Raw genomic sequence first — 16,656 nt, forward strand, 5'->3', positions numbered from 1 at the left:
TTTCTTGTAGGGCAATTATAGAAGGGCAGAAAGTTTTTATAAGGAGTAACATTTCTTCAAAGTTGGGTTTTGTTCCTCTTATGTTCCATTGAATTATTTTATGAGCTATGGTTTGTCTTTTTCTGGTTTTGGACTGTTGGTGTTTATGTCTACGTCCATAGTTTGCTTGGGTGTTTCGGGTTTCAGATCGCGAATGGAGCGCGGTGGGTGGTGGGGTTCTGATCTAGAGGTTGAGCGGGATCTGTTTATTTTGCTTTTATTGGTAGTGGTCTTGTGGGGTTCTTTTGAGGTCTGTTTATTTTTTCTGTCGTAGGGGTTGTTTCTATGGATGCTGTTGTTTAGAGTTTAATAGGTTTTTGTGGTAGATTTTTAGTTTGGGGACTTTGTTTTATTTCGGTTATATTCTTTAAAAAATCTTCACTTTCTATGATGGTTTGTTTCATGGTTTTTTTTAAGTCTTCTATTAGTTCTCTCATTTCGTTGAGTAATTTCATGAATATTTCAATTTGGGTGTTTGAGGGATTTGTTTTTGTTGTATTATTATTTGGTTCAAGGTTAGGCTGTGTATTTCTTTTTGTTATCTCAGAGTATTTTGTGTTTTCTGCTAGTTTACAGGCTTCTTGGAAACATGTTTTTGGTGTATTTTATTCTGAGAATTTCTTTTTCTTTTTTCCATTTTTCGCATTCTTTTGAGTTTGCACTATGATTTTAATGGCAATTAATGCATTTTGGTGTGTTTTGGCAATCAGTATGTGTTTCTTTGTCTCCGCATCTCATGCAAGTTGGTGGTCGTATACATTGATCTTTATGGTGTCCGTATCGTTGACAATTGTGACACCTGAATGGGCTTGGTATGTTTATGGTGCCCGTATCATTGACACCTGAATGGGTTTGGTATGTAAATTTGAGTGTTTATTTTTTCATATCCTATTTTTATATTGTTAGGTATTTGAAGAGTATCAAATGTTAATATGTAAGTGTTTGTGTCTATGATTTCGCCGGATCTTGTTTTTATCTGAATTCTTTTGATATCAATGACGTTTTGATTTTTAAGATTATTTTTTGTTTCTTCTAAGGGGCACAGGGCTAGTTCGGAGCACCTGATTACACCTTTGCTAGTGTTCAATGTTCTGTGGAGGTAGGTTTTTATTTTTCAATCATCGAACAGTTTCCATTTGTAAATTTCAGTTGCTTGTTTCTGGTTTGTTATTTCGATTAACAGTGTGCCATTTTTTTGTTTTTTTTACAGTTTTTGGTTTGATTCCTTTTGATAGTATTCTTTCTATTTTGAAAGGAGACATTTTTGTTATTTGTTCTCCTTCAATTGTTTCTATTACAAAAAATCTCGGGAAGGTTTGTTTGTTTATTTCAGTTTCTGAGTCTGAGCTAGTCAGATCAGAAACTTCTGAATGACTTCTTTTTTGAGGCTTATAGTGGGCCATTTTTGTAGTTCGTAATTTTTCTTCTCTTGTGCTCCCACCCACCTCGGAGCCCTATATGGGAGGTGTTGGGGGGGGGGCCCATTTGCCCCAACAGCAACAGGGATACACGGGAGGTATACTCGTCTCGTTGGTGGACCTAAGCACCTGTAGTCGTCCATTTTTACTAAAAAAAATTTTTTTCAAAAGCCTCTTTTTAGTAAGAATATTTGTTTTTCAACCATGATAAGTCCATTTGTCCAGCGAGTTGATTGACCCATGAGCCACCACTTTCTAAATCTGTTTATTGTAAAAAGGTGGCGAGTGCGAGAGGATTTTCTTGTTATGTTAGTCAGGTTTAGAGCTTGACGTGACCAGCCGATTGATTGGATCGGGCCCGTCCAACCGCCCGTCTAGCCCAATATGAGGCCAAAGTGGAGTGTTGCAACTGATACCTTTGTTTTCCCTCAGCCACCAGGATCCCTTTCCTAGGCATTACGGGTCGCCACCCACGGCCAACAGGTGGTCCCATTGAGAGGTTTTTACCTGCAGGGGGGTAGTCGGTATATTCTTATGCCCCACCGACGTGGTTGGGTAGTAGGGATAGAAAAAGAAGATGGGGGCTGTTGTTTTTGTTTTTGCAGAACACAATTAAGTTTTACAAAGGAGAATAGAAAACAAAAACAGAAAGTCGATGTAGGCGCATTTCGTCTCAGGAAGCCAATGAACAGTCTGATCTGGTAGCAATGGTAATTAAAATGGTAACACCCCATGCTCTACAGCCTCCAAAATGGGGTCTTAACACTGGATGTCTTTTAGGATCATACCTAAAACCATGAATGTTGGAACACAGTTACTAGGCACAAAGGGTGGTAATGTCGACTATATTTTATTTAGTTTTATGAGAAGAGTGTGGAAGCACTTTGTGAAAAGTCGGACACTTCAAATGTTTGTGAAATTTTAATAAGTATTAGATACCAATTAATATTCCACAAGTTTCAGTTTCTCTCGAGTATTTTAAGGAGAATTTTAGGAGCACATTTTAGGCACAACCATCCATTTACAAATTCAGAGATTTCAGATTTGAATTAAATTTGATCCAGTCATTGGACACCAATTAGGATTCCTTGAATTTTAATTACTTCTTAAGACTTCTTAAATGTTAGATATTTTTAGAATGAAAATCATGTAATGAATTTGGATCAAAATTTGCATTCTAAACATAAGGTCCAGTATCACTATATCTTGACTTTAATCTTGGTAAAGGGGCAGAAAAATAGTGCAAAAATGTTCAAGGAATTAATTTTACTTTTCTAGTTTAATGCATAACAGAATGGCAATTGTATTTAGTTTACCTTATGCATGGCAGGTTGATGAGTGGATTCATGTTTCTCACTGAAAGAAAAAAGTTACATAAAATTAAGGCAATAATTCAGTATAGTTAACAACTGAATACTTTAAAATAAACAAAATACAACAAAGAACTTTTATCAAACATTAAAATTTAATTTTCTACTGATCTGCAAAGTTTTAAAGTTCTGAAACTATAAGTTCTATTATTTCAAAATTTGTTTTGTTACTTCCACTTAGATAAGCACAATTCAATCAAAATTGTTGGATGATATTTTTATGAGATTGTTGCTAATTTCAGACTAAAAAAAAAAATATATTATTTGTTGTGTACTGTTTATTTATATTTTTTTATTTCTCAATCATTAACTATACTGCAAAAAACAAAAAATAAATATTATTTGTTGTGCACTGTTTATTTTTTTTATATCTCAACCATTAACTATTGCATGATTGCCTAAATTAATTTATAATTAACTATAACTGAAATGGAGCACATGCATCAAATCTGGTGCCAAGATTGTTGGAAAAATGGTTGGATCACTCTACCGTTCCAGCAAGCATCTCATTGCTGATGCAATCCTCTGTCTGTATAAGAGCCAATTATGCCCTAAAATGGAGTAGTTGCCACATATGAGCAGGAGCTGTTCGACGTGCCCTAGTCAGCCTCGATAGAGTTCAAAACCAGTTTCGAAACCTAGTAGATGATGCCCTTTTCTCTTCCCTGCAACCCGTTTCCTATCAAAAAAACATTGCAAGCCTGTTTCTGCTCTATCATTATTTTCATGGCAAGTGCTCGACTGAACTCCAATCTATGGTTCTCTCCCTTGCCAAACTTTCATAAAAAAAAACATGAATAACTACAACCACTATATACGATTTCCTTCACCCTCTATCTGTGTCTAAATCCAAACGCAAATTCCATGAACAAAGTTTCTTTCCTAGAACTACTTGCCTGTGGAACACTGTCCTGTTGGCTTGCTTCCATGTTGAATACAACATGGTAGCCTTCAAATCCAATGTAAACAAATTCTTGTTGAGCTGTCCCCATGAATAATCAAATTCTACCTAATTTACACCATTAACGGTTACTACACCATCACCTTACATTCATTAACCCTTATCGTTGAATGGATTTTGGGGCTTGATAAGTGGTGACTAAAAAAAACAAAACAAAAACATTTTACATGTTTTTTTCTTTGATCTACTGTTCACACCAACATTGCATTTAAGCTAATGTTGCAATGAGAATACATTCACATGTGCAATGGTGTGTCTATTTGGTTGTGAGGTTGGTAGAAGTAACAAACGAATTTAATATGAAATTGTTATAGATTGATAAATCATACCATGGAATATGACCAATTGATTTTATGAATAAAAACGTTTCACAGCATATCAATCCTTGTTGAATCTAGTCATTTTGGTAAATGACTTTATACTTCCATGTTTATAATATTTTCAAATACAGGCGCAACACCGGCATCATTAGTTCCAGAGTCTTTTTGTCGGATTAAGCATTTTGCAAGATGATCAGTTTTAAGATTAATTGGTCGCTTCTATTTGCCATGATAACAGGTCATCTACATACAACAATTCCAATCATTATCTTGTATAGAAATGTCTGGAAAAGCAAACAAATAAATGGATGACTCACTACACACCGAGCCTAGCGGTGACAGAATTATTAAATTCCTTATTATGTCCAGATTAAAAGGCGATTCTCAAGAAATGCAGGAATGCCTCTAGGGAGTTATATAAATTTAGTAAAATTTAAAAGAAATGTAAAATTATTGCTATTCAAATAGATTATTCTTTTTTTTATTTATCTGTTTATTATTTTAATTATTTAATCAAAGATGTTGCACCATTTTGGATATTTTTATTAATATTTAGTAGTATGGCTACATTTACTGATTTGATATGTGAGGGATCTTTTGAAAAATAGATTTTCTGAAGATTTGTATTCCAAATACTGTTCATGCTTTCTTTCACCAATCTGGTTCCTCTGTATTGTTATCCACCTCCATAAATGCCCACATACTTTTTTTTTTTTTAATCAAAATTTATTTCAATAAATATCACTGTACTGACACCAAATTGTTGCTGTGTACAACAGTGAACTCCATCCTCAAAACTGAGTATAAAATGTAAAAAAACATAAGATAATACGGTTAATATGGTGTTATGAGTACAGTGGAAATGGACATAAGTAGAAATAGGAGTGACTAATGGCAAAAACAATTGAATTCAAGGTGAATTTCCCAACATAGAACGATACTGTGAATTATTTTAAAGTATTAGGCAAACAAAACAAAGCACACCGAGATTGGAAGAGGAAAACAGAAAAAGTGAGAAAGAAAAATAAAATGCAAGAAAAGAAGAAACAGAAAGAGAAATAAAATTAGCCAAATGATGGGGGGTGGAGGACATAAAACTTTGCTTAAAGAAATACTTCTGAATTCAAGGAAAAAAAACAGAATTCTGTTAAAAAGTGGAGGTCTCACATTCCTGGATAAGGTTCATTATTCAATCCTGGCCAACACTAAGTCTCTTCCTATTATCATATACACAAACTATCTATGTATTTATCTAAACTGAATAAATATAATAAAATATTTACGAGAAATTTGGATGAACTGCATGAGCTTGGTCCGCACTGAGATGGAAGGATTTGGGAATTGACTCTTCAAATGCAAGATTATCTCCCTTGCAAATTCTCCTCATCACTAATTCAGAGAGAAGAGAACCAGCTCCTTGGGCACTAGCAGAACCGACCTGAAACAATGGAAAAATACAAGAAAAAAAAAAAAATTTATTCCATAAATTATATTTTGTTTTACCCACAGATCGTTTTCAAACACATATTTGTGTCTTTATCTGTACAAGCATCAAGTTTTCTTATAAACATGAAGCTGACGATGTTACTTTTGAACGGGTACCTTCATCTTAATTGTTATCACATCATTTTGACCGTTTTATTCTCTGGCCTTCTTCAGAGTGAAACAAAATAACAATTGAAAAAAATTCTTCATACAAAAATCTTCAGTTAATACTTTACACATGATTACTTTTAATTACAAGTATATAAGCTATTTTGAATTATAAGTGTATAAATTATATAAACATAAGTTATAATACATGCAAAAGTTGGGCCTATTTCTTGCACTAATGGTAAAGTCAAACTATTTCAATTCAACTTTACGCAATAGACAAACCATCTTTTCTTATATATAATAATTTTATTGCAGAAATTCCACTCTGGACCAAAGTACAGTAGGTCTGCTCCAATAGAGGCCACATACAAATTTATTATGTCTACATTATTAGAAAGCAGATTATTAGGAAGTATATTATGTAACTTTCGAATGACAAAATTAAAATCTTACATTCCATAAGAAACATCACGATCGCAAAGATCTACAATGGAAGTAGCTGTTATATTTCCCTCTAAATAAAGAGTACTACTCCCGCTTTTAATCGACACATGGAGGTATTCTGCATTATGGTAATATATGGGGTTTCACCCTGATTTTCTGGCTCATATACTTATACACATACCATAATCTTTCCCTTTACCGATCCCCTCAAAAAATTATTTCTCCCTTCTCACATTTCACAAAATCTCATTGGCTGACAACTAACTATTCGTTCATTCCAGAATGAACGAATTTTCATTTAAAAAAGAACACTCCAGAGATTAACACAAACATGGCTTCCCTGATTAGATTAGGCAATCATTTCAGATAAAATACCCTGATTACAAACATAAGACATTGAAATATGGTCATAAGTCAGGACTGCTTTCATTTAAACATTAAATATATCGTATATGTTAGCTTTTCATACACAGCTATGATAGCATGATACATTTTGTGTTTAACTACAGCATACATAATGTTTTCTGACACAGTCTGAGAGCCATTATTTCTTCTTCCTTTTCTAAATGCTAGATTAAACCTTATACACTTATTAAAAAATAAAAACAACTCATTAGGCGATTATTGCAGTACACACCCAGCATTTGTGTGATTTGGAAGCCTTTAAACTGTCTAAAATGTTGTTATATTCGCATATCTCTCCACATTTCCATGAATAAACCGGAAATCAGCAAGGCAATGACGGCAGCAACAATGGGACCCTAAGACAAATCTGTTCGCCGTTACAACGTAGTCAAACACAATAAATACACAGGACAATTTCAAATCCCATCTCTTTAGATACACACATCATTAAAAATACTCGCACCTTACTTCAACATAGAAAACCTCCAGAGAAAGTTGCACAGCAAAAGAAAAAACCTAAATAAAAAATCACAGACACCACCGTAAACGCAACTCAGATAGCATAAAAACGCAAATAATGATTCCACAAAACACCCCAACAATACGACACCGACTAGGTTACATTCACAACTTTCTCAGCTTCAAATCGATGTAACACATGCATACACACACCAAACAGATAATTCTCTACAATTCATTAAAGCACAAAAAACAAACACAAATAAAAAACACGACGGCCATTTTGACGCCGGAGCCGATGTGCCTTTTACTACGTCCGCACGTGCTGTATAAATAAGCCGGCCGTCGGAGAGAAAGTCAGTCTTCTAGCAGATCGCTGGCCAGGGCAGGTCGCCTCGCTACCAGTAGAAGCGGATACAGCTGTTCCCCTCAACCCTTTGCACCATACCAGCGACAGCCGTTCCTTCAGCTCCATCCAGCAGCAGCAGCTCAGCAACAGCCGTTCCCCATAACTTTCTAGCAGCAGCAGCGGCAGCAGCAGTAGCCATTTCCTTCAGCTCCATCCAGCAGCAGCAGCTCAGCGACAGCCGTTCCCCTCAACCTTCTAGCAGCAGCAGCGGCAGCAGCAATAGCCGTTTCCTTCAGCTCCATCCAGTAGCAGCAGCTCAGCGACAGCCATTCCCCTCAACTTTCTAGCAACAGCAGCGGCAGCAGCAGTAGCCATTCCCTTCAGCTCCATCCAGCAGCAGCAGCTCAGCGACAGCCGTTCCCCTCAACTTTCTAGCAGCAGCAGCAGCGACAGCCGTTCCCCTCAACTTTCTAGCAGCAGCAGCGGCAGCAGCAATAGCCGTCCCCTTCAACTCCATCCAGCAGTAGCAGCGGCAGCTCAGCGACAGCAGTTTGATTCAAAGCGCCTAGTCACCATATCACCGCTTGTTCCAGTCCCGGACGTCATCCCTAGACCGTACCAACATCTAGGCCCCTGTACCTGCCCGAACCTGATCAGGCCAGGATCCCTACCTCTCTAATCCATATTCCGGCCTTCCTGACACCCGGCTGACCGTTCCGGCTTTGATTGAGGATATATATGCTTATTCACTTTGACCCTCAATAAAGGTTGAAACCAAATTACTTTGTTTGTTCTCCTTGCTTCCATACGCTCGTGTTATTTTATAACAATGTTTAATTTCTTCTTTGTTAGCACGACTGACTAAAATTCTTTCTTTATAGACTAAATAAAAAAAATAAAAACTGATTTCACCATTATTGCAGTACATACCAGGCTTGGGTGTGACTTAGAAGCCTTTAAACACTCTACAATGTTTAGTTTCTTCTTCCTTACTACCACTGACTAAGATTCTTCCTTTATATGCTAAATAAAAAAGTAAAAACAACTGATTTCATGTTTATTGCAGTACAGACAGACATTTGTATGATTTCGAAGCCTTCCAAAACGTTTTTTTTCTTCCTTAAGACAACTGACTAAAATTCTTTCCTTATAGGCTAAATACCAAAATACCAAACACCATTACTACAGTTAAGATATAAATTTTGTATGCTTTTGAAGGCTTTCAACTGTGCTAATTTAATAATTGAAAATTAAACACATTGATTATTAAAAATAAATTGTTGCTTTTTTTTTTGTAGATACTGTTCTTGAAAACTAATATTCCAGAATGACGTTTCACAATGATTAGATGGGCTTCGTTCTATAATTACATTTCATAAACATTGACTAACAAAAATAAACTGTTGCTTCATTTTTACAGTAGATAGATTTCTGTTTACATTACGCGATTTATCAGTGTCTACCGAACGAGTCCCTTGCAGTTATTACAGATTCCAGTTTGTTTAAAGCAGTCATTTTGAGGGTTGTAACGTCAAATGTTTGTCGTAGAGCAGTCGGTTAAAGCATTTCCGTTCTTTGCACCACCTTTTACAACTAGCGTTGAATGTTTGATCCTGACCGCTGCAGCACCCCCCCCTCCTCCCCATAATGAGTTATCGCTGCTATTTACACTGTTTTTAGGGCATGGATTAATTTTTTTTCTTAATATTTTTGAAACACGCAAATAGGTCAAAAACTAAAATAAATTGTTTTTTCCTAATTCACCATAATTTTATTTACACGAAAATAGCTCACAAACATTAAATTGTTTGGGTCTATTTCCTCCCAATTTCATTTCATGTATATAATCAATATTTCTTTAAAAAAATTATACAATAATTCTGTTTCTGTTGTCTAGCACTTAACATTTAAAAAAGTTTACATCTTTTCAATATCTAAATTGTTCTATTTATATTCTTTATAATAGAAACAAAATCCTGTATATATTGTTCAAAATAAAAAAGAATTATTATTTATTTATTAGTCAAAAAAATTGTTCTGTTTATACTGTTCCTTTTTTCTGCTTACTTAAAACTGCCAGCTTAGTCCGCACGAGACAAACAACACTTTTTGTTGTTCGTTCATAGTATTTGCGCATGGGATTCCTAACAGTGATTAGCAAAGTTACATTTACAACAAATTTTGTGACAACCTCATCCCCACTCACAAAATGGGGTGTCAATTCCGAAAGCTGTTCTTACCATGAGGAGGTTGGGGGTTGACCAACAACAAAAACAGCCATACTTTAAATTTTTATGCGGGGGATGCATACTACCACCGAGCAATGCTAGTTAACGGGTGTTGCTAGTTTTATATATTGCTTATATATAACTAATGTCAGTTAACGTGAGCTTAACTAATTTGCATATTAGTCTTCAAAAAGACTTGTTATTATTGTCTTTTAATTCAGTCATTGTTTTGATTGCAATATAACAAATAGTTGTCTAAGCATATTGTTTTATTTTGTGTTCAACAGTTGTTCAACTTTTCCTTTCCTTCTTTTATTTTAGAGTAACTGGCATTATTTTCAACAAGTTAAAATTTATTTCTTAGTTAAAAACAAATTGCCGCCACACCATCGCTCGGTACCATGAACAAAAAAAAAATTTACCTATGTAAGGAGATGAACAAGATGTCTGTTCACATTACATTTAAGTTTCTGCATGTCAGTATAGTCAAAGAAGCAGGTAGTAGGAAGGGAATTCCAAAGTCTAGTAGTCCAAAGAAAGAAGCTATTAGAGTAGAAAACTTTTTAGCATCTAGGAATCTTTACAATGAAGGGGTGAGATTTTGTTGCTAAACGAGTTTGCTGGAGGTATGCATGTCAAGGGGGTACAAGTGCAATGTGTTTGTCAGAGCACATTCCATTAAAGTACTTAAAAAAACAAGACAAAGATGTAAAATTGTAGCAATGGAAAAGGGGTTGGAGCTGGGTTGATAATGCAGGACCTATTAGATTGGAAACTCTTTTCTAGATTGTCTAGCGGGAGATACTAGTGATGGATGCACCAGCCCAAATGTGGCAACAATACTCCATGCTTTGTATAAATACAGGATACTCTCAGGTGTAATTTTTCTAGCATGGTAGGGAGAGCCAATCTTCTTTGCAGCATCCTTTGCAATATCCGCAATGTATTTGTCCCAGTTCATGTTGTCTGTGAATATTGTGAATGTTAAGCCAAGGAGTTTGAATGATGAATTAACAGGAAGAGTATCATTAGTCCTGGCGATTGGTGGTTGAGAAGGCTTCTTTGTAATTGTTAAATGAAAGAAGTTTAGTCTTAGTAGCATTAAATGTTACGATCCATTTACGGCCCCATTCCACTATGGTCTGGAAATCGTCTTCTAAGGATTCTGCCATTACCTTAAATATGTGTAAATCCATTTTTCCCTTCATGCCTATTATAGAATGTTGTATCATCAGCAAATAGACCTATCTCAGACAATTTCATCAGGGAGATTGTTTATGAATATCAGGAATAATATCTCACATGTAATCATTTTTTAATTATAGAAATTATTTTTAATTACAAATATCAGGTCGGTGCAAAATTTTTACTGGTTTATAGAAGGGGTATTTTTAACCATTGTGATTTATTTTATGGGTATTGTTATTAAACATATCACCATGATTAATTTATGACTTTTTCTTTCACATTATTAAAGCATCATTCATATTTTTATGCAATATTCTCACCCATACTGACCTAAAAATGACCGTTTTTAGTTAACAGAAAAGGAGTAATCTTCCATCAAGATAATGCTTATTCTCAAATATCCCTAGGAGAATTTGGTTTGAAAATCTTGTCCCATCCTGCAGCTCCCTCAGATTATTACTTATTTTGAGGATTACAAAACCATTTAGATGGTCTGGGGTTAACATCACAAGAGGAGATTGAACATGAAATTCAGATTAAAATCTGAAGAATTTTACAAACGAGGCCTTTATAAGCTTGTTGATAAATGGACTCGAATTACAGATAGCAAAGGTCGTTATTGCTATAAAGATTTTCAAAAACACAGGTTTTTATTTTCAAAATGAAATTTTAAATCAACAAAAACTTTGGCACCAATTTGATATACAAGCCATATAAATATGCGCCATATCTAAGTGAATAAATGGGAAAGTTGAATCCATTTCTCCCGTTAACATTTAAGTCAAAATCTTAATCTCTTTCACAATGTTATGGCCCCTTCCCTTTTGGATTTTCAACAAATTTTTTTGTTTCTGAAATGGAACAAGGTCATATATTTCATTACATCAAAAATATATTTTTAAATATTTGTACTGGTGTTTTGTTTTAATTTCATTCATCCAGAGGAAGTCTCACAATAAAGACGAAACATTGATGAACACATAACGTGGTTTTTCCTTTCTTATCTCGCTCTCTCTCTCTCTCTCTATATATATATATATATATATAAATATGCATTTTATGAATAAATGAGAAAATTTTTTGTTTCGTGTTATGAATGAAATACTTATTCTTTAAAATTTGTGTCAAGTATTTTGCATAGCAAACTTTGCAAAACGTTAGCGAGAAGCAAATCCAGTTATAGTAATAAGTGTATGAATAAAAGTATAAAAGCTATTGTTAGATGAATACTAACCTCTTCATTGTCATAAAGACAAGCCACCCTGATATTTGTATCTTCCTCCAAACTGCTACCTTCACAGGATTCAATGAGGCCCTGGGAAAAAGTGTGAAAGTTTTTTTTAAATATTAAACTGATACACAAAAAAGTACTTTGCAACATTTTTCTCACAATGTAGAAACATACTTCAGCTTAAATTATTAAAAGCAGTTTTTGGTTATATATCAGTTTAAAAAAATAAAAATCATGTCATTATACTTGACTTGTGTCTGCTATAGGTTGTGGAATCTTAATCATCAGATAACTATTAAAAACAAATTTACATTACTGTACAATAAATAATCAAAGGAAATAAAATATAAAAATTTCACCAGCACTTCTTACAAATTACATTCATAAATAAAATATGCATGTTGCATGATAAATAACTCCCAAATTATATTTTTTCAAATTTAAATGACTTTTCTTATTGCTGTACTGTATGAAAAATAAAGATTTTGTAAGCTTAAAATAAATTATTATTCAACATGCATTAAATACACATTATTGAAAATACAATCATAAATAAAGTAACAAACTGAGAATGGTTATTATGGATTTAATGGTGAAATAAGTAAATTTAGCCAAACCCAGTGAAAAGTGAATTTAACTTAATTGGTTCAAAGACACATAACTCAACAATGTAGATGAGGTATGCTGTAGTTGCTTAGTCGCAAAGGCTGTAACTGAGATTCCTATTTTATGGCATATCAATTCAGTCATTTTGTGCTACAATGTATTTATAAAATAGTCACTTCATAAGTTCCATGTTTGTGGTTAATGTTTAAGTTTTATGTGCTATATATATGATTTTTTTTTTTAATTCATTCAAGGTAGACTCTTATTCAAGGGAAATAACTTCATCAGAACACAAATTGATTTAGAATCTATTATACAATGTGGGTTAATTAACATATGTTCTCCTCTCCCAACAGAACAGTTCTGCATTACATTTTTATCCCGTTATGAAAATTAAAAACGAAGATACGATTTTAAATCTTGATTAGAATCCTTATTCTAATTTTAATCAAAATTACATAATTTTGATTTTTCAAAAACATCTAAAATTTAAGGCTTAAGCTTAAGGAGTTTTAAGAAATGTGAATTCATGGAATTTTGCTCAATTAGTGTCTAATGATTATGGAACAAATTCAAAGAAAATCCAAAATATTTGCACTTTTAAATAAGAGATTGTACCGACATTATATGCTCTAAAAATTCTTTTAAAATACCCCAAAGAAACTGAAATGTGGAGAATATTGATTAATATCGAATACATATTGTTAAAAGTTTACAAAAATTGGAGATTTTACCTGAATTTTCACAGAGCACTTATATCCATTTTTTTAATGCTCACTTTGCATAAAAATAAATCAAATTTAATATAACCCACATTTGGTGTAAGCCAAGCAGTTCTGCTCCAAAATTCATGATGATCAGTCAATTAGTTTAGGAGTTAATCATTTACATAAAAATATATAAATGTATATGCATACCTAGCTTTACATATAGATAATACAGAATACATGCTAAAATCCACCTTAAATTTGAATTATGCTTGAATAAAATTGTTTTAATTGTTCTAATTAGGCGTAATTTGTAATTAACTGAACACGTCACTTATCTCTCTCTGCCATTTATGTATTTCTCTAATCTCACCTCTCACAATGTTTATTTAATCAGTTATATTTCTTAACATCTTTGTGAGCATTTAGAGAAAGAATGACTCATTTTAACATTGATTTATGTGTATCTGTCTACATCACAAATACATATTTAAATATAGGCAAAATAATCTCTTTACTTTTAGACAAGAATATTAAAGAATATTTTTATATAATAATAACTAGCAGAACCTGTGGAAATTCCACAGTAGTTGAAAATTTTTAAAATACAAATAAAATGAATAAAAAATAAAACAAATAATGACAAATTCAAAACAATTTTTGAGCAAATTCTTTGGTTAACGTTGTAAAGCTTAAAAGAATTGATTAAAAAAATTCAGATTTTTTTCAATGAAAATTCAACACAGCATATTGTTGGGGTTTTTTTTCTGAATAATTTTTTTATATAAATTGTAAAGGAATAGATGTCAATTCGTTTGTACATTTTTTTTTAAAATTTAAAATAAAATTATTAAAAAAAAAAATGTTAGTCTCCTCTCAACGTGACTTTTTTTGTTTAAATTATAAAATAAAATAAAATAAAATAGCCAATTTGAAACCGTAAACAGACTGCCATGTTTATTTTATTTTATTTTTTTTTTTAGAGAGGAAATGGTTTGAATAATATTTAACTGATAAAGAGTAACTATAAAGAGGGGGGGGTGATTTTTTTCTCATTAATTAATGTTTGTGATGATGTTTTTTTTGTGACACTGGACATATGGACAAGTAAATTAATATTTAGATAATAATATAGAAGTGTATTATTTTTAGTCATGCAAGAAACAATGCTTTGATAATTCCTATTGAGGTATAAGCAAGTAAAACATGGACTATATTGACAGAGCCTGCAAGAAAGCTTAATGTCTGAAATGAAATGTTTAAGAACTATCCTTGGAGCAACTCTAAGAACTGCAGATATCAGAAACAGGCTCATATTAATAGAATCAGCAATAAAGTTTTTGTTAGTAAAGAATAAAATAAAAGATTTATTTTCTGCGAATCAATGTCCCTGCTCAGAAATTTGGCCACACACTGACCAATCAGCTTGCAGGAGACATTAATTCTATTCATCCTCTAAAGAACTTTTTTAGTCCTTTTTGGGGATCATGGTCGATCAAAAGTATAAAATAAAAACATCCCTTCACTCTGCTGCCCTCATCAATTGGATGGGCCAACATTGAAGATTTTTACCTGAAGATAACTACTGACTGATCTTTGTCAGACCAAAGAACTTTCAACTCTTCCTTTTCTTCATAGACATTGTTTAACTTTCTGCCACTGAAATAAACTGCTTTGTCATTGTTTTGAAAGAGATTTTCCGTTTCCTTCTGCGTTACATTTTTCATTTATTATTCATTTTATTTATATCTCGCAACTCTAAAAATGTGGTCTGTACATGTTTCCTGGCTATGAGACTTCAGCCATGTAAAGAAATCAAATCAAGAAAATTTAATTCAAGAAAAATTAAGGCGATGACCACCAGAGACAGACCAATCAGATGGTTTGAGATCAATATGCTGCTCCTAAAAACTAAAAACCTTTCTCAAGACCAGGGTAAGCAGCAAAATTATTTTTAAGCATGTGGCAAAGCTCTAGAGTATGCCAATAAAACAAGACAAATCAATGTAAGCAAAAAGTCTTTAAGATCAGCTGACTTTATCAAATCATTTGAAAAACATAATTCTGCTTCTCTTAAATACTGCACTTACCATTTATTAGTTGTTAACAATTGTCGATGTCGTTAAGCATCTTACCTGGCAAGCACAGTAGGCATTCATTAAATTATCCAAGCGGGGAGAGAACAGAAACTCTTCCAAAGCTCCTCCAATGACCTAAGAAAATAAAAAAAAAAACAGTAAATATTATGCAAAGTCACACGTACAAATAAAAAATGTGAATAGTAAATTTGTGAAAAATAGTCAAGATTTATAAATAAAAAATAATAAAAATTCAGAGGCCTATTTAATTTTTTTTTTTTTTTTAACTAATCACTCTAAAGAACAGATAAGATTATCTTGTCAGATTTTCAAATTCAGAATAAAATAGATTTGAGGCAACCCAGAATAAACAACTAAAAGACCACATTTTGTCTTAACACCATTTTTTTTAATTTTAAGTTTTATCTATATATATATAAAAGGCAAAATATGTGTTAGTGTGTGCATTTTTTGTGCATGTCCGCCAAAGGCTTTTTTTGGGGAGAGGGGGGGGCGCTCAGGCCAGTTACTGTTTCTTAGAACCTTTTATATGCTACATAGATTATAATATCTACGATTTACGAAACGAGGTCATGTATATCTTTAATTTGGGCGACTTATGCGCTATTTTCGCGATATTTCTTGATCTACACGTGTTTGTTTGGCTTTTCAGTATAAAAGCGAAAATAAATCCGTAGCATAAACCAGCTCCACGGCACTCCTGATAGGGACATCGTGAAAAGCAATGAGGTTTGATCAATGCAGGGGAAACCCTTTATATAAGACAATTGCTATTCATGAGGACACTCCCTTTTAAATGGGGAGCTGGTTTTACCCAACATCTTAGAGACTGGCTTGCAACCAAAGTTAATTTCATTACCGTATCGCGTGATGTTTGACCTCATTAAATTCACGCACTTGTCATTTTACTTTTTAATCGTTGAATTAAAACACTTTTCGTTCCTCTCCCTTCGTGGCCGAGCGGGTAAGATACCAGTCTTTTTTCCCTCTTTCTTTTCCACCTTCACGTCAAGACTTTCAGTTCGAACCTACCAAAACTTTTTTTTTTTTTTTTCTTTTACACCTCCAAAATATCCAGGCAATGCCAGGCATCCCCGTTAGTCACATATAAAGGATTTTTATAACAAAAATTCAATATTTAAAAAAAAATATCTTCAAATTTTAACATCACCTCTGTACACAGCAAAATAAAAAAATTTAAAATTTAAATATGATTTTATTAATTTAATAAAAAAT

General features: G+C 33.2%; 1 protein-coding gene across 5 annotated transcripts in view; it reads right to left on the reverse strand.

The window, feature by feature from the left end:
* The window catches only part of LOC145259918 (aspartyl aminopeptidase-like), a 114,836-nt gene that overhangs the window by 12,296 nt on the left and 85,884 nt on the right, over nt 1-16,656 (reverse strand). For all 5 annotated transcript variants that reach the window (XM_080117873.1, XM_080117872.1, XM_080117874.1 and 2 more), the window contains 4 exons: nt 15,457-15,534; nt 12,012-12,092; nt 5,392-5,546; nt 2,774-2,813 (listed from right to left, as the gene is read on the reverse strand). In XM_080117873.1, coding sequence (XP_079973999.1) covers nt 2,774-2,813; nt 5,392-5,546; nt 12,012-12,092; nt 15,457-15,534 — 354 coding nt within the window. The remainder of the gene's footprint in view (nt 1-2,773; nt 2,814-5,391; nt 5,547-12,011; nt 12,093-15,456; nt 15,535-16,656) is intronic.

The sequence above is a fragment of the Euprymna scolopes genome, chromosome 35 (genome assembly GCF_053919585.1).
Source record: "Euprymna scolopes isolate OS-2025 chromosome 35, ASM5391958v1, whole genome shotgun sequence".
Classification (NCBI taxonomy): Eukaryota; Metazoa; Mollusca; class Cephalopoda; order Sepiida; family Sepiolidae; genus Euprymna; species Euprymna scolopes.